Source organism: Periplaneta americana, chromosome 9 (genome assembly GCF_040183065.1).
Source record: "Periplaneta americana isolate PAMFEO1 chromosome 9, P.americana_PAMFEO1_priV1, whole genome shotgun sequence".
NCBI lineage: Eukaryota > Metazoa > Arthropoda > Insecta > Blattodea > Blattidae > Periplaneta > Periplaneta americana.
In genome coordinates this window covers 58,520,862-58,543,233 of record NC_091125.1, presented here as the reverse complement: position 1 = coordinate 58,543,233, position 22,372 = coordinate 58,520,862, and the positions used below count along the sequence as shown (strand labels likewise).

At 36.9% G+C, this 22,372-nt stretch overlaps 1 protein-coding gene across 1 annotated transcript in view; it reads right to left on the bottom strand.

The window, feature by feature from the left end:
• The window catches only part of LOC138705957 (diacylglycerol O-acyltransferase 2-like), a 65,066-nt gene extending 44,512 nt beyond the window's left edge, over positions 1-20,554 (bottom strand). Inside the window, exons 1-2 of the mRNA XM_069834772.1 lie at positions 20,417-20,554; positions 1,316-1,550 (exon numbers count right to left, since the gene is read on the bottom strand). Coding sequence (XP_069690873.1) covers positions 1,316-1,539 — 224 coding nt within the window. The 5' untranslated portion in view covers positions 1,540-1,550; positions 20,417-20,554. The remainder of the gene's footprint in view (positions 1-1,315; positions 1,551-20,416) is intronic.
• Positions 20,555-22,372: the final 1,818 nt, after the last annotated feature.

Genomic DNA, 22,372 nt, shown 5'->3' with positions numbered 1-22,372 from the left:
CACCTAAGCTACTTATACGACACTGAAGGCCTGGCTTTCCTCACGAAGGACCGGGTCCAAAATATAGACAACAAACGTTATTGTGTAGATCACGCTATGAAAGGTCTCCAAGAGTTGGGTCATTACTTTTTTCTGATACTGTACAGCACTAATGCAGCAGTCACCTACGTAATGATAATGTTTATCGATGCCGACGAGCGTGTAGAGGGCACCATTTATCTGCGTCGGATACACGGCTACTTTGTCCATTGCAAATATGCTTTCGTTGGTCCAATTTGTTGAGGCAGCGTATAGACGGAATGTAAAAGGGCATACTCGAATAGTTCGTGGATATCACTTTAGAAACTGAATAAATATCAAATTTACCTTTATAAATAGGTTATATGTAATACGTTTTAAGAAGGTGGAAAAAATATACATTTTACGAATGAATTAACATCAAAGTTACGCACTTACTTGTATAGAAAAATGTGAAAGGCTTGTATTCCTCTTGATATGAGGAATGTTAATACAGAGAAATCTGTATAGATATTGACACAGTTTTATCATAGCCTACATCTTTTCATGTTGGTTTACATGAAAGATTATCTCACTCAAGCCTCCATCTTCATGGTAGTGACATAGTCGATTCAAGGGCATAGAATTCGGGTCCGAATGATCACAGCGGCTTGAAAGAGCGTCGCTTCTGTATCTTCTATATGTACTGTGTCACTTTAATTTTCTTAAAGTTTTGAAGAGCCAAGAGAAAAGGTTCGGAACAGAATTAGCAATAATATTTCTGTATACTCATACCTTCTAAACTCAACTAATGAATTGTTTATGCTTGTAAATTGAATTAATTTGCTTACTATGTATTGTACATCTTTGTAAAACTTTCGAATTGTTCCACGTCTCAAAACTGTAATGCTGAGGCCAAGCCTCCATCTTCATGGTAGTGACATAGTCGATTCAAGGGCATAGAATTCGGGTCCGGATGATCACAGCGGCTTGAAAGAGCGTCGCTTCTGTATCTTCTATATGTACTGTGTCACTTTAATTTTCTTAAAGTTCTGAAGAGCCAAGAGAAAAGGTTCGGAACAGAATTAACAATAATATTTCTGCATACTCATACCTTCTAAACTCAACTAATGAATTGTTTATGCTTGTAAATTGAATTAATTTGCTTACTATGTATTGTACATCTTTGTAAAACTTTCGAATTGTTCCACGTCTCAAAGCTGTAATGCTGAGGCAAGTTCTAAGGAATACAATAATTGAAATGAAAAAAGTTGATGATCCCTGACTTTATTGTGTTGCATTAATGAAAGTTTCTTACCTTCTTCGTAACGAGTCGCTTGAATCATGGTCATACCACACCCATGCGTAATACAATAGCACGAGAGGATAGTATCGCGTACAAAACAATATGTATAAGACCAGTGGAACTGAAACGAACAGCCCGCAGATACAAACTATCATGAAAGTGATGCATGCTAGCGTCTGCAGGTGCCATTTCAATGTTGAGTGGCAAGAATCAGTCTTCTTGTCCATCACGTCCATGATAGTTTCACCTGAAACAAAGGCATACTTTATAGTTGCCATTGGACTAAACAAAACAAACATGTAAATATACACTGTGCCACTTTGTTTTTACTTTTCTTGAAGTTGTTTTGTTTATTCATCTGTTTTACTATTAATTACGAAACGTTAACTCTTAAGTCTAAATAGATGAAAGTATTCAGTATCTACCAATCACCATATCTGGGAATGATGGACATTAAATATAATAATTTTATTACAATTTGATAACACATATTTACTTTATATGAAAACTCAATTGTCATAAACATGTTCCCAAATTCCAGCACTGTTTTTGTCTGATGGTCTTGCAGAATCCGATGACACAGAGTTTCTTCATTATCCACAGGAGTCGAAAACAACAAACGACTTTAAGAGTCCTCACAGAAAGAAGTGCAATGGATTGAAATCTGGTGAGTGTGAAGGCCAAGCATGTTCGGATCTCGATGAGACGAGCTCCGGCCTGTATTCAGGCAGATGGTCGACATTTTGAACAGTTCATCTAAGGAAATGCAAACAAAATGCCTTAGCACAATAAGCCTAAGACTGCGATACGTCCGGAGAAATGACGGCCTTTTTAAAAATAGATTTTATTGATCGTTCAGCGCTGTAGCACTATACAGTAGGGGCGGCCTGTGATTCAGAAGACAAGTTAAGTGCTGACAACTATATGTGACAAAGAATAATATTTCTTCTATCTTACCTTATCTCTTGTAGAGTAGGTCTGTTCTGTTCTTCAGGGCCGCGAATTTGTCAATGATGTCATCTAAAGTCCCTCAAGATGTTTATGAACTATACCCTACCGACTAAAAGTATTAGCTTTTACTACATACGAATCCTAGCTCTACTCATAACATTAAAAATTTACGTTCAACGCGTTTCGAGGTACAATACAACAACTTAACTTAAGTTTGTAACCGATAATAATATTAATTTTGATAGATAATCGAATGATGTTATCGATACAAATCTGCTGTGCACCCTTTGTATCCTAGATGGCTATGTGTTGCCAAGGAGTCCATGATCCGACGAGTGCATGCGTGTGTGGAAGCAAGAGGAGAACATTTTGAACATTTGTTATGCAACACTTGCTGCCAAGCTGACATAATCTAACAGATATTTAATTATGTTCGTTCCTTAATAACGAAAAAACTAAGGATTTTCGGACATAGACTATGTTTATATGAACTTCTTTTCTTGTTTTTGTGTGATGAACATGCCCCAAAGGTTTGTCAAAGTATTTCTGAAACACCCTGTGTATGTATGTATGTGTTTTTTTTTTGTATTTATTAAAAACGGCATGTTCCATTACACTGAGTAATACTACATGCACTGAGCTCTCTTATAATATTACAGTTATTTACAATCATCTATAACAATTCAAAGTTTGCAATCTAATTTGAAGATCAGTTGATTTCGTTTTTGCCATTCACTTATTTCTCTCGAAATATATGCTGCATTTATATTGATTTTCTGCAATTTAAAATTTACAATCTGATTTGGATTATTTTCTTTTCCACAATTTTCTCTTATTTTTTCTCTATAAAATGTTCTAAGGTCACAATTAATTATAGCTATCTACCGTTTATAGTTTACCATCTACTGTTAGACTGTGATGTTATTGCAGATTTTAAAATTATTGATTTTTTATGGTACTCTAGTTTTACAATTATTTACAATTTCTACCATTTACATTTAACATTATTTACAATTCTTGTTTTTTCTACAACTGGCTAATTTTCTCAAAAGGTATATTATTTACAAATTGTATGAGTTTCCTAGTATATTTTTTTATGAGGTCGTCTTTGTTAGGTGGCCAGTTTTCAGTTCTTAATACAGCCGCGATTAAAGCATCTCTTTCCTAATCTAAGAGTTTGCAATCGAACAATAAGTGGTCTACCGTTGGGTGGCTAATTTGACATGGGCATGTTGGATTGTTTATAATTTTAAATCTATGTACGTACGCTCTGGTTTTGCCGTGTTAACATTGCTGTATGTATGTATGTATGTATGTATGTATGTATGTATGTATGTATGTATGTATGTATGTATGTATGTATGTATGTATGTATGTATGTATGTATGTATGGTGCTTAAGAAGTGTCGCATGTATTTATAGGAGATAGTATAGATTGAAACCAGAAAAAAGTTCCTATAAAGAAGAATCCGGAAACAAATACCTGTTGAGATATGGCCCATGTTGTATGTCATATTTATGATTTGCTCAAGCTAACACGAATGACTCAGCCCTGCACTAACCCATTAATATTAAATATTATGAGGTTAATATAATGTGTAGGAATAGTTCTGACATTGTGAATTGTTATACAGTATAATCAAGAATATTTATTATTTTATTGAACATTTTGTCTTACATTTTCACTTTATCTGTTTAAGGTTAAAATGCAAATGAAGAGTCCACTACAAGAATGATGGATGTCACTTTCTTGTCGAAAATGAACCAAGACTGTCAATGCATAGCTTAAGACATATAGGGTGCTATTCATAGACATTTCGCAGCACGCGCTACGAGCGTACTAAGCTAGCCCCGGCTATCCACTGTTTACTAGTACAGAATTCAAATCATATCCTATCGCTAACACTGGTTTATAAATACGAAAAACGCTGATCATCCACCGGAAGCCCGCGCTAAAAATGTCTTTGAATACGGCCCATAGGATGTACATACAGAGTTACTGGCATTAACACTGATAGTCATTGTCCAGTAATGATCGGAAAATCACAGTTAAGCTTTGAGCACTAAGCATTTCAAACTTTCAATTGCTTCTCCTGCAAAATGTATTCCAAATGACATCCATCTTTCTTGCAGTGGACTCTTCAAATATTACAATGGACACGTGAACGAGTAAGGCTACACTATGACTGTCAGTGCTAAAAAGGTCAAGTAGAACGCTCTTGCGCCAGAGAATCCAGCGCGAATTTCATAGCGACATGTAAACATGTGCTGCAAGATCTTCCTGGCAGCTTCTAGCACTATGCAAAAAATTGAAAATAGCGCTCTGTTCTGACCATGTGTGTAAACGTGATGTGATACTCGTATATCTGTATATTAAAAATTGCGTAACGTGGACGAGTACCTTTAGTTTCCGTTTCCTTGACATGATTACACCACCTCAGTAGACGCTACTAGTCTGCTGGTGTCATTGTGAGAAGACAGTTTCACAATAAATTATTTCTCTGCACATAAAGATATTCCACATATTCGCAAATTTCATAAATTGTGCTAGTGGGAAATAGCGTTTGAGGGTAGCAGGGAGAAATTTCGAAAATTAATAAAATCTATGGGATTTTCATTTACTGAATATAAGAACAAAAGGAAACTCCTAATTGAAATCTACGATATAATGCCTAAACGTGCTGTATATTTAAAGTTGATGAAAAAATAGGAAAGCAGACAGAAAACCAATCACGTACCTTGTCGAGACCTACTTTCATAATATGCACTACAATGCTCATAAATGTTGGCAGAATGTAAAGATGTCTTGTGTGTACACTAATGATAGTTCCGACCTAAACATAGTAGTTGCACATGCTGGTGGTGATGAATGATTTATTCCTGGCGCTTCTGATGTATGATACAACATTTAATACGGGAGATTATCATAATTAAATCTACTAAAATGCATGACAATGCAAGTAATACCAACACTTTCCCCCCAGAAAGTATTTGTTGTGTGAAACAAAATCCACCTACCATATGAACAGGCAAATAAGTCCTTTTCTACCAATGTTTTAAAAGGTGGATTACAAACTTGACTTGCCGAAATTGGCATAGCATTTGATGCGAAATTGAGAAGAGGCGAAATTATTAGAAATAGTGCAGCAAGCTCCAAAAAGGTAAATTTCTTTAGTGACAAAACGCACGCACTAATGCAATTACATACGTAAGACTTACTCCTTGTCATCCAGATTAAAATCGTATAGGATATATAAAAATAAAATGTCAGCAAAATTAGCTTTATCCGTAGTCCAGTTAAGGACAATGATACTGGAAGCTTTTGCCACAATTTCACAGTATGATTGGATGAAAAATATTCAACATGTTCACAAAATTGAGAAAGAATATTGGACTAAGGATGAACTTTTGGAAGAAGTTTTGAACCAACGGCGTAGCTCGATCGGCTGAGGCGCTTGCCTACCGATCCCAAGTTGCGCTCGGGCGTGAGTTCGATTCCCGCTTGGGCTGATTATCTGGTTGGGTTTTTCCGAGGTTTTCCCCAACTCTAAGGCTAATATCAGGTAATGTATGGCAAATTCTCGGCGTCATCTCGCCAAATACCACCTCGTTATCACCAATCCCATCGATGCTAAATAACCTAGTAGTTGATACAGAGTCGTTAAATACTCAACTAAAAAGGAAGTTGAACGTGGGGGTACGGATGATGAAAACACAGTATCTACGTAGTACAGTAGGGAACTCTTTCTGGCACTGAATCAGTAGAAGAAGATGGATATGGATGGAGTAACGCAACGGATACAGCAAGTGAAACTGAAAAGAGACTTACTTTGGAAGAAATACGACCTTTATAAATGAGTTGATTATTCTCTTATTAATACAAAATAACTTTATGCAAATCTGGTTTTCAGCTAAAGCTCCCTCACAAAATAACTTTGTTTTTATTCTCATTAAAATAATTTAATGTAGCAACAAACCATGTATAGGCTACTTGTACCTATTATCAGGAAAACTATAACGATTGTAATTTCAATAGCACTACATTTCGTACTTCGTGCTTCAGTTTGAAACCGACTATACTGCTTTCCGCCACTCACACATCTGTGACACAGTGCATGAGGGTTGGTCACTGAAGGGAAACTAAGAGGTGAAGCTTAAACTGAGAGGATTCAATCCTGCATCGGAATTGGAATCCAAAGTGGCTTAGTGGATAGAGCGTCAGCACGTGAGCTGAAAACCCGGGTTCGAATCCCGGAGTCGGAGAGAATTTTTCTCCGCTCCACCGATCCTTCATCATAGAATAATTTATGCTTAATCTACCTAATCATTTTCCCTGACACTTTTTAACGGCTCCCAATAATGAGTGGACCTGGTAGGCGAGTTGGTATAGCGCTGGCCTTCTATGCCCAAGGTTGCTGGTTCGATCCCGGGCCAGGTCGGTGGCATTTAAGTGTGCTTAAATGCGACAGGCTCATGTCAGTAGATTTACTGGCATGTAAAAGAACTCCTGCAGGATAAAATTCCGGCACTTCCGGCGACGCTGATATAACCTCTGCAGTTGCGAGCGTCGTTAAATAAAACATAACATTTCAACTTCCCAATAATGGTGTTACATATTGTCAATTTTTTAAATTTTGGTTCTGACATCCCGTGGTTGGAAAGTTCGCTTACACGATCATAAAATCGTAGGTCGGATATCTTTGGACGTTAGTGTACCACGCTGCAGTCTGAGTTTGCAACGTCAAATTTTGAAAGGAGAGTTAGCCCATTTTCCCAAATTGTCAATGAGGACATCAAGTTTGACACAAGATCAATTACAGACATTTTGCAGGTATTCTTGAGGGTCTAATTCAAGAATTTTCTATCAGATTTCGAGATCTACACGATTTATCACAGAATCTTAAAATCTTTGCTGCGCCCTATTCAACTACTATAATAACACTACGCAACAATTTTTTTTGTCATGTCCCTGCGATAAAGATAGATGATTCTTAACGAAAAGTCGCACTGATTTTGAAAATGGCTATAGAAATGTCCTATCACGTCAGATTAAAAAGATATAAACACATTTAGAATCTCATATACGCTGTTTCAGATTAAATATTATGTTAGATTAATTCTATTAATATATAATATATATGATATAATGACGCATTCATGCTAGGTTAAGATTAATTCACAAATGTAGTTCTATATGCATGAAATAATATTTGGACCATATTCGAAGGGAACGTACCTGTAACTTTGCTTAAAAGTGTTTGGTAATATGTGATTTTCTCTTGTACTCCTACCTGCTCTCCCTCACAAGAAACCAAAAGTAATCCCCCATCATTATTTGATCCTTACGACCTTGGTACCTCTTCCTCATAATGGAAATGTCTTGATGAAACCATTCCCCTTGTTGATCACTAACATCACTCAGATTTTCCGGGAAAAAGTTTAGATGTGAATGAAGGAAATGGATTTTCAAAGACATACGACAACCCATGTTTTTTTTTAGCACTTCAATAAATTTGACACCAAAGTTTTGTAGTTTTCTTCTTTTGTGTTTCCGAGAAAACCACGTACAACAATTTAGAACAGGGCTGGGCATCGGGAGCGGAACCAGACTCTAAACGGGGACGCTTAATATTCATCCGTCGCTGAATCAACGCTGCGCGGTGTTCGGCGGGGAAGAAAGGGAATGAAGAGAAATCATATGGCTCCCCGTGAGAGAGCAGAATCCGCTCTTACTGATTTAGAATGATTGCCAAGCTGCTAATTCAACCGTTTGTAAATTTTTCTCAAACATTTCGTCCTCCATGAGTTTTCTGATTGAGGTACAATAAAAATCCCTTTTTTAAATTTTGCGTATGTTAGCTGTGGAAGTATGCATTGTAAATATGCAAATCCACTACCGTCCTTGTTGAATGTCTTAACACAATTCTTCATTAGCGCAAGTTTTATGTGTAAGGGAGGAAGAAGAATCTTATCATGTTGAATCAATGGTGTTTCTTTTACATTAATTTCCCCCGGAACATATTCCTGCTGCTTGTCCCACTGTTATACCACATAATGTTTTTCTGTAGCACGGCTGTCCCACCCACAAACACAAAAAACAACAATATTTTATGAAGCCCCCTTGCGAAACAAGCAGCAAACCAATTACTTTAAGGTCACCACATATCTTCCAAGAATGAGTCTCACATTTTAAAACACGTATAATCTTAGACATACTTTCATAACTTTCTTTAAGACTTACAGAATGGAAAACCGGGACAGATGGAAATTCATTACAATTGGGAAGTAACACTGCTTTTAAGCTAAACTAGAAAATAGCGACAATATTATAAAAAAAAAAAAAAAAAAAACAAATTGAGGATCGGGAAAAAAGATCACCCTTTGAATGTGGGTTTGACCCTAAATCAAGAGCTCGATTACCATTTTCCTTACGATTTTTCTTAATTGCAGTAATCTTTCTAATCTTTGATGTAGAAATTGCACTATTATTACCAATAACAATCATTATATGAATCTACAAACAATCGCCAGTCATCTGGATTATGCTCAACCCCTAGTTCACTTATTAAACCATTAACGTCTACACAGTGCCGGATTTAGGCCTGTTGCCTAGGGCGGTAATTTTCAAGGGGCGGCATTTTCTCTCTCTCTCTCTCTTTCTCTTCCTTTTTTTTACAGTGAAAATTGATTTTAAAACACTTGTTGCTAAATCTTTCTGAAATTTGTTCTTGAACACCTTGTGAAAGTCGGTTATTGTTTGTTATCGCATTGTCGCGGTCGCGGCGAGAGTAAAAGGAAAGTGTGCAGTTGCATAGTTACATTGTAAATTTAACTGCTTATATAAACGAGAATCCATTGCTGAAAATCAAATTGGATGTGTGTTTGTTAGCTATTTATCGCTATGGATAATAACCACAACTGTCAATTACATTTACATTATAATGATATCGTCAGCAATACTATTTAATCACTTTCCAGCATGTGCACTACCGTATGTAATTAAATACGAAACGTTTATTCCGCAAAGAGTTGGCGTTTATTTTCAATTTACTTTATAATTCCTATCAAGTAAGAAATACTCGTAATAATTATACCACCAACAAAACCAATGCTTAAAAATAAACCACAGCCTGACTTTCACAAATCAATTTTGTTTCAACAATGAATAAGTCTGAATATGTTTCTTTGCATCGAGTCTGATGTACTTCGTCAGATCCGGGGGCGGTAAACTGCACACACGTTTCAGGTATATGACCTAAAAGAAGGTAATTTACACACATGTAATTTGCACACACCGATTTTGGATATGTAATCTGCACACGCAAACAACCCAGGTAATAAAAACAGGATGTAAATTGCACACAGCGCTAAAATGGAATATATTTACTTTCAACATATTCACTATTACAGTAGTAACGTATTAACCAATAATTTATATTGGTAGGTGGTAGTTTTCTCGCTTAATGAATTCCACTGGGGATATATGCCCCTCATTAAAATCTTTTATATTTCTCTCTATTCTTTCCTCCTTAAGGAGCACTTATTTTTAATTTTTATAGCAGTAGATATCCCCAGAATGTTCACGTATGTGTCTATTTGAAATTCAATTAACCTGTTTGTAAAAGTATAAATATCTGGATGAGCAGAGTGAAATGTGTTGTTGAATCTACTATGAAAATACGTACAGATAGTGATTAATTATACGCTGCAAGCTTTCTGTTTTAGCTGCCCAGATTGAAGGAGGAAAGGTAGCGCCATCGTCTACATAGCTGTCTAATAAATAGTCACAAAAGTTATCTAGTCTTTTATCTTATGGCTTGATGATCACTAAATCAGATACAAAACAGTCGGAAACCTCATGTGGGTTTAAAAGCGGTAGACTGGATACAAGTTTTAGCCATCTGCCTATTTGAGAATCACATTTATATTTCTTTATGAAAGCATATTTTTTAAACTGACTAAGCCAAAATTGACTTAGGTGGAATCTACATCCAATGCAGCATGGATATTACTTATAAACAACTGTGTTCAAGGGCCAATGCATTATGTTGAACTGCTGCGTAACTAGGCCTATCCGTCCAAGTCAGTCTAACTCATACAGTACCTCTCTCCTTCCATCACAAACTGCATAAGTCAATTGTGCTTGTCACCCGTGACATTGGTTGACATTGCGTTCGATTTACATGTCATTTATTAAAAAAAAAATAGCCCGAGTTATGCTGTGTGTGTAATTTACATACAACCCCTACCACCTAGATTTTGTTATGTGTGCAGATTACACACCACAAGTGTATGGAAAAAAATATAGGCCTACCTGAAAAGTGTGTGTAGTTTACCTCCGCCCGTCAGATCAACTATGATGACATCATCAATGCTTTCTCTATGAAGAAAGTGCTAGGGAAATCTTTATACTTCACAAGTAAGATGCATGTATTTTGATTTCAATAATTTATTGTTTTCTGAATTGTAACATTTTATTTAAAACTAATTTAAACTAAACATGACCTGTGTAATAGCTTCTCATAAACTGTTTATGGGAGTTGGGGGGCGGAAAATTTTAGCACTGCTTAGGGTCGGCACTATACCTAAATCCGGCCCTGCGTCTACACAGAAACACATTCTCACATAAGTTACATCACGTATATGCAGGAAATAATATTACTTTACAACCCCATTAGAAGTACCAGACCGGTCTCTACTTGGATTTATCTTTTTGTGATGTCTACTTCTAGAAGAAAAGACAGATTTATTACCGGTATCCTGATAACTGACAAAGGCTTGGTTAGATGGCATAACAAATAATACATTTTCATCTTTATATTTTGTAAGTATGTAAGTAATCGTGTAGGACAGGTGTAGCCAACATATGACACGCATGTTACCAGGTGGCACGCAAAGTCGTTTTCGATGTAGAATATCTAGAAATTGTGACGTAATGTGACATTTTAAGCATTGTTTTCAGAATCTACGCGTAAAAATGGACTAAAACATTATTATCTTTACTGTAGTAAATTTCATGTTGAGTAGTGTAATTGATGATGTTCCTTCTGACCTTCAGTGCAAATTGCTCACAATTCGATGTGATAATGAGTTGAAGGCTAAATATGAATCACGAACAAACCGATCACAATTTTATGAACGTTTTTCGCAAACAGATCTTCCACACATGCACAAAATGGCTGCAAAACTGTTATCAGTGTTTGACTCAAATATGTGTGTGAGAAACTGTTCTCTCTAATGCAGATAAATAAATCTCCAAGAAGAGCTACTCTAAAGCCTTGGTTTTTCTGAACTGACGCATGCGAGATGCGAGGTCTGCGCAACTCGCAGCCATAGAAACCACTCACTATCTCTCGTGTAGTCCGGATTTGTGCAACGCGGGCCTCGCATCTCGCATGCGTCGGTTCAGAAAAAAACAAGGCTTAACTGATGAGTTGCAAGTGCAAGATCGATCGCACCAAACATAAGTCGTCTTATTCAGCGAGAAGAGACGTCCTCCTCATCTGCTGAATGAAATTTAAGATATGCAAGGACAAATGTATTATTATTATAGATGTTTATTTTTTTCTGTATTTAACCTACAGTTTGTCATTCATTGTTTATGCTGTATTCATAACCAAGTTTTTGTGTACTTCTATGCAACGTATTTCCATGACTATAAGTATTAATTGTCCCGCGCCGTGGCGTCGCGATCTGAGGCATTCCACCTAGGACCCGCGTTACGGAATGCGCGCTGGTTCGAGTCCTCATGGGGGAAGAAATTTTCTCATGAAATTTCGGCCCACCCAGCATCGTGATGCAATTGGGGAGCTACGATAGGTAGCGAAATCCGGTGCGAATACCAGCTATAAAGGCTGGGCTAACCACACGATACCTCCATTCTGGTTGGATGATCGTCCACCTCTGTTTCGGCATGTGGGCGTGAGGCCAGCAGCCGGCTGGTCGGTCTAGGCCCTTCAAGGGCTGTAGCGCCACGGATTATTATAAGTATTAATTAATCGAAAGAGTATTTAGTTATCATCACAACTGAAAATAATTTTTCTTTCTTAATCATAGCCTAATGAAATGAATATAACTATACATATTTACTTAGCATGTGTTGTTTGTGTTTCCTGATCATAAGCTGATGAACTGAATAGAACTAGATATTAGGTACAATGAAACTGTTAAATATTTTGATACGCGTTCCTTCCCTAGTGCAAACCAAAGACGTTTTATAGTTTAACCGGTGCAAACAGCTACCTGCAGTGCCTTCCGTCCGAGCGCATAGAGCCGAATTGTGCCTGCCTCTGGTCTAAACTAAACGGTAACTGGACTCGACTGTTAGAGACGTTCAAGGACACACCAGCATGCAATTCAAGTGTGGCCGCATGCAATTTAGGGCCCTTACACACGAGTGGCTTTTTGCCGCCAAGGTCTATTGCAAAAAGCAGTTGACCTTAGCGGCTTGTCGCGGGGATGCAGTCGGTAATATATTTAAATGGAAAACGCCGGTTCCTTTACACACGAGCGCTGACCCCGACTGCAGCCGCTGTCTTGCAGTCGGTCCCCGCGACGGGCGGAAGCATTTTCTGCTTACACACGGACGGCTTTTAGCCGCCAAGGTCGGCGATACGCAATGGTTCAAAACATTACATCTAGCTGGATATAATTAATATCTTTTCTCCTTTTTAACAGATTATCATGTAACTTTGTACAGTATTTACAAGTAGTACATATTTTGTATACAAACTCTGATTACGTTTGTATAAACGAAACTACCCGCTATAAAGGGTGCGTTTAGAGAAAATCAATAACTTTTCTCCTATTTAATAGATATTCATGAAACTTTGTGCAGTAGTTACACGTAGTCTTTTATACAAACTTTGATAAGGTTTTTATAAGGGAAACTACCCCTTATGTGTTGCATCTAGAGAAAATTATTAACTTTCTCCTATGTAACAGATTTTCATAAAACTTTGTGCAATAGTTTCGGGTAGTATATTTGTTTTGTATACAAACTGATTACGTTGGTACAAGGGGAACTACACTTGCGGGGGATGTATTTAGAGAACAATTAATAAGTTTTCTTCTATCTATCAGATTTTCATGAAACATTGTACAGTAGTTATAGATTGTATATTTGTTTTGTATACAAACTCCGATTACGTTTGTATAAAGGAAACTACCCCTTATAGGTGCTGAATTTATAGAAAAATTAACAACTACTCGTATTATTAACTTTTCTCCTATTTAACAGATTTTCATGAAATTTTGTACAGTAGTTACAGGTAGTATATTTGTTTTGTATAGCAACTCTTGTTACGTTTGAGAGAAAGTGGTGCATTTAGTGGAAATTAATAACTTTTCTCCTATCTAACAGATTTTCATTAAAATTTTCACAGTAGTTATAGGCAATATATTTGTTTTGTATACAAACTCTCATTATACTTGTGTAAAAAAAAAAACTGTCCCATTGCAGGGGTGAATTTAGATAAAATTAATACCTTTTCTCATACGAAACAGATTTTCATCAAAATTGTACGCTAGTTAAGGGTAACATATTTGTTTTGTATACAAGCTCCAATTATATTTGTGCAAAGGAAACTATCCCATTATAGGGGTGAATTTAGACAAATTTAATAAGTTTCCTTCTATCTATCAGATTATGATCAAACTTTGTACAACAGTTAGAGGTAAAATATTTATTTAGCAACAAGAGGCAAAGCTTTCTCAGGAGTTAGTGGAATAGGCTTTATAACAGCTGACATATATGCTCTTTTTTATTTTGTGACACGTTTCAGTGTAGTAATTGTAATTTCCTTCACAAAATTAGCAGCATCTTTCTTTCCCTGATCTGTCAAGCTTATCTGTGTCAGAAAGAGAAATTACTCCTTTTTTGAGACTGCAGGTTGTGTGTGGTAAATTAACGACGCTGTATCAACCACTAGATATTTTAGAGTCGATAGGATTGGTGATAGATGTTATTTGACGACACGAGACCGAGGATACGCCATAGATTACCTGACATTCGCCTTACAGTTGGAAAACCCTCGGAAAAAACCCAACCAGGTAATCAGTCCAAGCGGGAATCGAACCCACACCCGAGTGCAACTCCGGATCGACAGGCGAGCACCTTAGCCGAATGACGCCGGTGGCCTGCAGTATGTTTCTAGGTTTCCTTCTCTCAGACCTCTCAGAAGATTCAGAAAAAATTTTCCTAGGTCTGCATCGTCTGTCACTTTTTCCAACAGATGATCGAATGATAGCCCTGATATTCTGAAGTACCGTAGTGAAGAAAATTATCTTCATAGATACGAAGCTCGTGAAAAAGGCAGTGAAATTGGGGATACTGCGCTCATTGAAAGACAATCCGATGTTCCAATATTTTCTGCATTTAACACGTCTTTTTCTAGGACGGAGAAGAAATAATACAATTAGTTCTTCCTCGACGTGCATTATTACAATACGAGTGAAAAATGACACACCTTTTGCAGTTCGACTGCCGCCGGAACCGACGACATACACCGCCCGTGTCGACTGCAGAGTCGCCCATGTCGACGGCTTCTGCCGTCGAAAAACCGCTTATGTCGGCGGCAGACCGACTGCTTTTTGCAGTCGACCTTGGCGGCAAAAAGTCGCTGTGTGTAAGGGCCCTTAAAGTTCACTTTTTCGCATGCAGATCAGTGACGGATTTAGGCCTATGCAACCTAGGCAGTTGCCTACGGCGGAAATTTCCAGGGAGCGGCATTTTCTCTCTCTCTCTTATTCTCTTCCTTTTTCATTTTAGTTTTACAGTGAAATTTGTTTTTAAAACACTTATTGATACATTTTTCTGAAGTTTGTTCTTGAACATCTTGTGGAGATCGGATATTGTTTTGTTATCGCATTGTCGTGATCGTGTTGAGAGTAATATTACTTATATTGTAATGCCGATATCACGTTATTATACTTTGAAACTGCTTAAATTTAACTACTTATATAAACTTATATAAACAAAGATAAACCACACATGTTGGGCCAATTATACAGTGTAACGTTTCTCATATAAACAAAATGTAATGTTGAAAATCAAATTGGATGTGTGTTTATTATATTATCGCTATGAATAATAACCAAAACTCTCATTTACATTTCCAATATAATACATATATCGTCAAGAATACTATTTAATCACTTTCCAGCATGTGCACTATCGATATGAAAGGTTTATTCCGCAGAGTGAGAGTTTATTTTTCAATTTACTTTACCTATACTTCCTATCGAAGTATATTTCACCAACAAAATCAATGCTTAAAAATAAACCACAGCTTGTCTTTCACAAATCAATTTTGTTTCAACAATGAATAAGTTTGAATATAATTATTTCTCTTCGTTGATTCTGATATGCTTCATCAGATAGGCTTTGATGACATCATCAATGCTTTCTCTGTGAAGAAAGTGCGAAGGAAATCTTTATAATTCACAAATAAGATGCGTGTATTTTGATTCCAGTAATTTGTTTTCTGAATTGTAACATTTCATTTAAAACTAATTCAAACTAAACATGACCTGTATAATAGCTGCTCATAAATTGTTTGTGAGAGTTTGGGGGGGCGGCAAATTTTAGCACTGCCTAGGAATGGCATTATACCTAAATCCGGCCCTGAAGCAGATCCCTACACTTACAGCGTATTCCGAATCTCACCTGACCGGTGAACATCAGTGACGTCACGCTGGAGTGAAGTTATAGGAGAATGGAAAAATTTACACAACGCAGAACTACACGCATTGTACTCTTCACCTAACATAATTAGGAACATTAAATCCATACATTTGAGATGGCAGCGCATGTAGCACGTATGGGTTAATCTAGAAATGGATATAGAGCGTTAGTTGGAAGACTTGAAGGGAAAAGACCTTGAGGGAGGCAGGCGTAGATGGGAGGATAATATTAAAATGAATTTAAGAGATGTGGGATATGATGGTAGAGACTGGATTAATCTTGCACAGGATAGGCACCGATAGTGGGCTTATGTGCGGGCGGCAATGAACATCTGAGTTCCTTAAAATCAATTTGTAATTAAGTGATATAGATATTTATATATGTGATTCTCTTTAGTATTGTCTGGAGGAAGCGAAATGTCTAAGGAAAGATCAAAAGGTAGCTATTACTTACTGATAAAATAAGAGACCTACAATATGTTATAGTGTCCCGATCACTTTAGCAAGATCTCTTAGCAGAATAAAATGATTCTACCCTCTACATTTCAAGGTAGTTCACGAAACATACAGAAGCTAAGTGCACCAAGATGCTATCTCTAGTGTTGGAAAGCATGGCAAACCTGATATTTTCTTAACTCTCACCTACAATCCGCAATGACCTGAAATAGCTACTGCTTCACTCCCACATGAAAAACCGACTGATCGTCCTGACATTGTTACTTGCGTTTTCGCATTCAAACTCAAGAACTGAAGATGTATAGGTTCAATAAAAAGTATTTAGCATAAATTTTCTGTTGGTTCCATACATAAAGTGCTGAAAATGAACAAATTTTCCCCTACAAAATACAAAGTCACCAATAGCTCTGCGAAGGCGATTTTGATAGAAGAATAGAATTTTGTGAACAGATGTCTTAGAGAATTGAAGATGATCCAAATTTGACACAGAATATTTGCTTTGCTGATGAAGGTACTTTTTTCTTAAATGGGTTTGTTAACAAACACAATTGTAGGTACTGGGGTATTGAAAATCTTCATGCTTTTCGTGAAGATAACACCTAGTTTCCTCAGAAGACGAATGCATGGGCTGGAATTTTTGGGGATGATATTGTTGGACCGATTTTCATTGAAGAAAACCTGACTGGAGAATTGTATCTGAACATATTAGAAAATCTAATTGATCCACTTATAACACTGTCGCTAGAGAACCAAGTCAATGAAAGAAACCTGGTATGGGAGGAAAAAAAAATTGTTCTTTCAACAGCACGGAGTTCCCCCACACTATGCGGTACCTGTGCGACAATGGCTGGGTAGAAAGTTTTCTGGAAAATGGAATGGTAGGAGAGGTACTGTAGAATGGCCGTCGAGATCTCCAGACCTGACGCCTCTTGACTTCTTCCTATGGGGTCATTTGAAATCAGCTGTTTATACTCCTCCTCCTGAGAATATTCAAGAACTGAAAAATAGAATAACCCAAGAATGTAATCGGATTAGTATGGAAACACACCAGAACGTTCGCGAGGAGTTCCGAAATAGACTGTATTACTGTTTAACCAACAGTGGAGCACATTTTGAACACCTGATTTAGTGCAAAATAAACTTTTTCTTGTCAGGTTGCCAGGCAAAGGATGTGAAATAAATGAAGTATGAGTGCCCTTTCATAGGCCTATAGGGGTGCCATTTGAAATTCCAAAGTGAGATGGTTCGGGGTGGGGGTGAATCTACAATGCAATTAAGCCTGGTTTCAGACTTCCCCCTCAATATCTAAATTGACGTGTTTTTTGTTTAAATTTAATTAAATTTAAATAATTATTTATTTAGACTAGAAAGTTTTGAAATGAAAGCCCTGCATATATATAAAGGAATTGACTGGGTCACTGGCTGAGAAGAAACTGCATACTGAAGGATGCAGTGGAAGGAATGGTGAACGGGAGAAGAGCTTGGGGAAGATATCAGATAGACGACATTAAGATGTATGGATCATATGCGGAGACTAAGAGAAAGGCAGAAAATAGGAAAGATTTGAGAAAGCTGGTTTTGCAGTGAAAGACCTGCCCTTAGCCAGAACATTATGAATGAATGACTATATATGTTGTGAGATTTAATCGATTAATTGATCAATTTCTATTGTAAGATTAATCGATCAAAATATTTAATCGAATAATCGAGTCGATTAAAATTAATCGGTTGTATTTGATATTAATTATTATTTTGTTAATGCAAACTCAGAATAAAAATTCCGACAATATTCGTCTTTCAGCAATTGCTTACTTCAAACACAATAATACCGATCTTTTGTAACTGCAAAGCAGCTAGCATAGGGAAAATCTTTGCAGAAACCCTTCAGAAAGAGATTAAGATATGAAGATAGTGACCTGATCTACCCCTATTGAAAGTTGGAACACAATGCGAAATCCTTACTAACTTTGTCAGCTCGGCTTCCTAGCATATGAAGTACATACTTTTCTGGGATTCGCCCCCCTCATCCCTTAGCCATGGCTATACTGTGTGCAGGTGAGACTATCTTCTTCTCTTTTTAAAATGATGTAACCCAGTCTGTTGTTCTGTCGCAGTTCCTTTCCTGAGTTTCTAGATAAAGCTTTTGTGTTTAGTTTGCTAAAGAAAAAAAATCAGATTTCTGTGGTCTTTGAAAAAAGTGAAAACTCCATTATGTCGCAGGCCTATGAGAATTTAAGAAGTAAACTTGGTGAAACGTTTGGATTTAAATTGAATGATCGTGGAGAAGTGCTTGATAGAAAAAAAATCGTGTTTAGTGATGCAGGAAACACTTACTAAACGTAGAGCAGCACTTAATTCGGAGCATGTGAATGCACTCATAAGTTTAAAATCATGGATGAAGCACTAACTAGGTGAGTCTTCATACTTTTTTTAATTTGTGTTTGTCTCAAAAATCCCCGGAGAATTGACAATAAATTATAAGCCTACATAATGAATAATATATGTTAGTAAATAACTAAAATAGTATTGTTTTGTAATATAACGATATACAATGTACATACATACTTATGCTTGTCACAAAACATAAATTAAATTTAACAATAATTGTGTATTACAGTATATTAAAACTTTTTTCAAATCGATCAAAGCTGGATTAATATATCGATTAACTTCAAATTGTTAGTCGATTAAATATTTTGATCGATCGACAGCATTAATATATTTAAACTATTCTCCGTTATAAATGACGTCAAATGTCATGATTGAGATGCAGAGAATGATTTTATGTTTAATCCATGAAACGAAAAATGATTTCATGTAAGTATGTTTTTTGAATAATAGTTTAACAAAACAAACTACAAACAGTACTCTAATTCACACATAATTAAAAAAAATTGATAATTCTGGAGGACGACCACTTCACGACTTCCGAACTTCTTATCACAAACAACGATTTTATGCTCGACTTTCGAAAGGTAATACAAAATAAATTTCGGAAATATAATTTTGACTGTAACCTAATTTAACCTATACTTACGGCTTTTAAGAAACCCAGAGGTTCATTGCCGCCCTCACATAAGCCCGTCATCGGTCCCTATCCTGTGCAAAATTAATCCAGTCTCTATCATCATATACCACCTCTCTCAAATCCATTTTAATATTATCGTCCCATCAACGTCTCGGCCTCCCAAAAGGTCTTTTTCCTCAGGCTTCCCGACTAACACTCTATATGCATTTCTAGATTCGCCCATACGTGCTACATGCCCTATGACAACATAAACTAACCTAATCTAACCTAACCTAACCTAACCTAACCTAACCTTAACTAACCCAAGCAAAACTAAACTAGCTTAAGCTACTCCGTTCGCACTAAGCAGTAAACATCGCCTACCATCAAACATAACATTATGCTACCGTCCAGAACTACACAAAAGGTTAAAAATCTAAAACATGTAAAACTATAGTCCCCTGGAACAATTTACGCATATAAATTATGGGAATTTAATATAGAATAATAATACATGCTCAGAACTTCTAAAATCCATGGAGAAACTTTCCTCCAGAATTAATAAACATTATTGATACATAACGCCTAAAATGTGTAATGAGAAATTATGTGCCACCTTCATGACACTTATTTTATATTTTAAGTAAGTTCACAATTGCAAACTTATTCGATACATCTTTGGGAAATAGGATCCTAAGACCTAACGAATTAAGCAATGTACTTCCCTACTAGCCTATTTTTAATAAATTAAATTTGTTCATTTTTGTTCCGTATATTAGTAGTTTTTACTTTATTGATGTTGAAATAAATTTTAAACACAAATAAGAAATCCATCCGAGTGTTTTGTTCTACATAATATGTTCTACATATTATGTAAGTTATATATTATGCAATTATTAACATGTTTTAGGGACCTGATTTCATGCTTCTCGTAGAGTTCTGTGATATTTGTTAGACTACTACATAGCATAAATTATGTCGCTTCATTGTGCGAAATAGCGTGTAGCTGCACTCACCTTCTGTCCAACTTCCAGTAAGAAGCGAGATCCTGTAGTGTCAATTTGTTGAAGAGATTAAAGGCTTAAATGCTTGTTTCTAGAATCAACACCCTCCTTCAACGCAATCTCCCTTCCCTCACTTTCATCCAATCAAAGTACACGCTACTGAAAGATAAATAAAGATTAATATTGATATAATCGTTTTTTTTTTACTGTTAAGCTATGTTGCTGAAAAACAAAAACTTGTCGGACGTAATTCTTTTAATGAAGGCCAACTCAAGGAGTACTAGCGCAAGATCATTTGTCGCTTGGTATTACGTGAGACAATTTTGAGTTGATGGGAGCAGAGGAATAAGTAAACAGAATCTTAGTTTAGAAAAATGATAGAACTTTTTATAGTCTTGAAGCTATGCACGTCAAAACTTAATCTTTATAGATACACATATATCTTTTAGGGCATGAAAAACTATTGTTTCTTACAGCTGACTGCAACGATAAAAAAGCAGTATGGTTTTACACTCTCACTTTTCATTTTTCATGCCGCGCTCCACGACAATACAGTTGCTTAACTATTATTTAACTTGCGTTTGGAGAAAGGAATGAATCCTTCCTTAATTGGCCACTCCATTGAGGACGTGTCTAGTTATATTATGAATGTTCATGGAATAGTAAAACACTGCTCACGGCCTGCTGTTTATGTTAATTTAGTGCACAGAACTTTAAAAATAATATACTGTGTTCTTATTTGAAGACCTCGCCGTCCTCTATTGAATATTGTGTAAGTTACTCCATGACTTTGTGTAGTCATCACATAAAAATTATTAATGGAGAAAATTCGTCCCGACACTGGGAATCGAAACCAGGATCACTCAACTTTGGCCGGTGCTGTGGATCGAATCCAGGCATAGCTCAGTTGGTTAAGAGCACTCAGCTCGCCAAGCTGAGGGGTCCTGGGTTCGATTTCCGATGCCGGAACGAATTTTTCTCCATTAAACCCTACTGCTACTTTTGGAGACTAGTTAGTCCCAATATTTCTCCTTCGATTTCTATTGAGTCCTTTAGAATCATATGTATTCTCACTCCAGAAGTTGATGCAAAGATGCATCTGTCCGCAAAGGAAGGGCTGTTGTTGGGACGAATTGTAATTTCGATTCAGTATAGATTTAGGAACTTTGTTTCAGTTCGGTGGGCGATGGTCTTTTTTTGTACTGATTTACTCTGAAGCTTGCGACGGGTTTTACCTGGTGGCACGCGTTGTTGTTGTTTATCTTCCTCTCTGTCGCGCCGCCGGCAGAGGAGAAGTCTGTGGACAGATGCTGGAAGATCTTGTCCCCCGGTAGAGGAGATCTCTTCTCAGGGACCTTGTGGTTTTGTGGGCGTAGGATATAATGTGATGTTCGTCGTTCTCACGAAAAGAAACCAAGGAGTAGAGTTCCACTAAGTGTATTTATTCGGCTCACTTCCCTTGCTTGAGTCCAAGCGACGGAATACTGGCTGTTGTCTTCCGTGTGATTTCGGCTTCTCGTCTAACGCCAGTTTAAAATCGCTGCTGTCACTTTTTGAGTAAAACACAAAGCTAAAAAGTGCGAAATCTATACTTTATCACTTTGATCGGCTGGAAAACGGAGAATGATAAGATATACACGATCGGAACAGGTGCCGGAAATATTATTATTACTCACGCGATCGGCTCACAGGCCGTAGACTATATTAGTGAGTAAACACGCCACTGGCCGGCAGTCTTCTGACCAAACACACGATCGGCTCACAGGCCGGTAATCGTCTCGGGGCTACACGCTCGGCTCACGTCCTTTTAAATACTCACTAAGGTGACGCGCTCACCAGACGCTACTATTGTTTGCCAGATTCAAACAACGCTACCAGCGCGTTCCTAGACAGGAAAAACCCCTTTATGCTATACTAAAGTTCAGTAACCTACCTCGCGTCTACTAGTCTTAAATGCGTTAGGCGCCT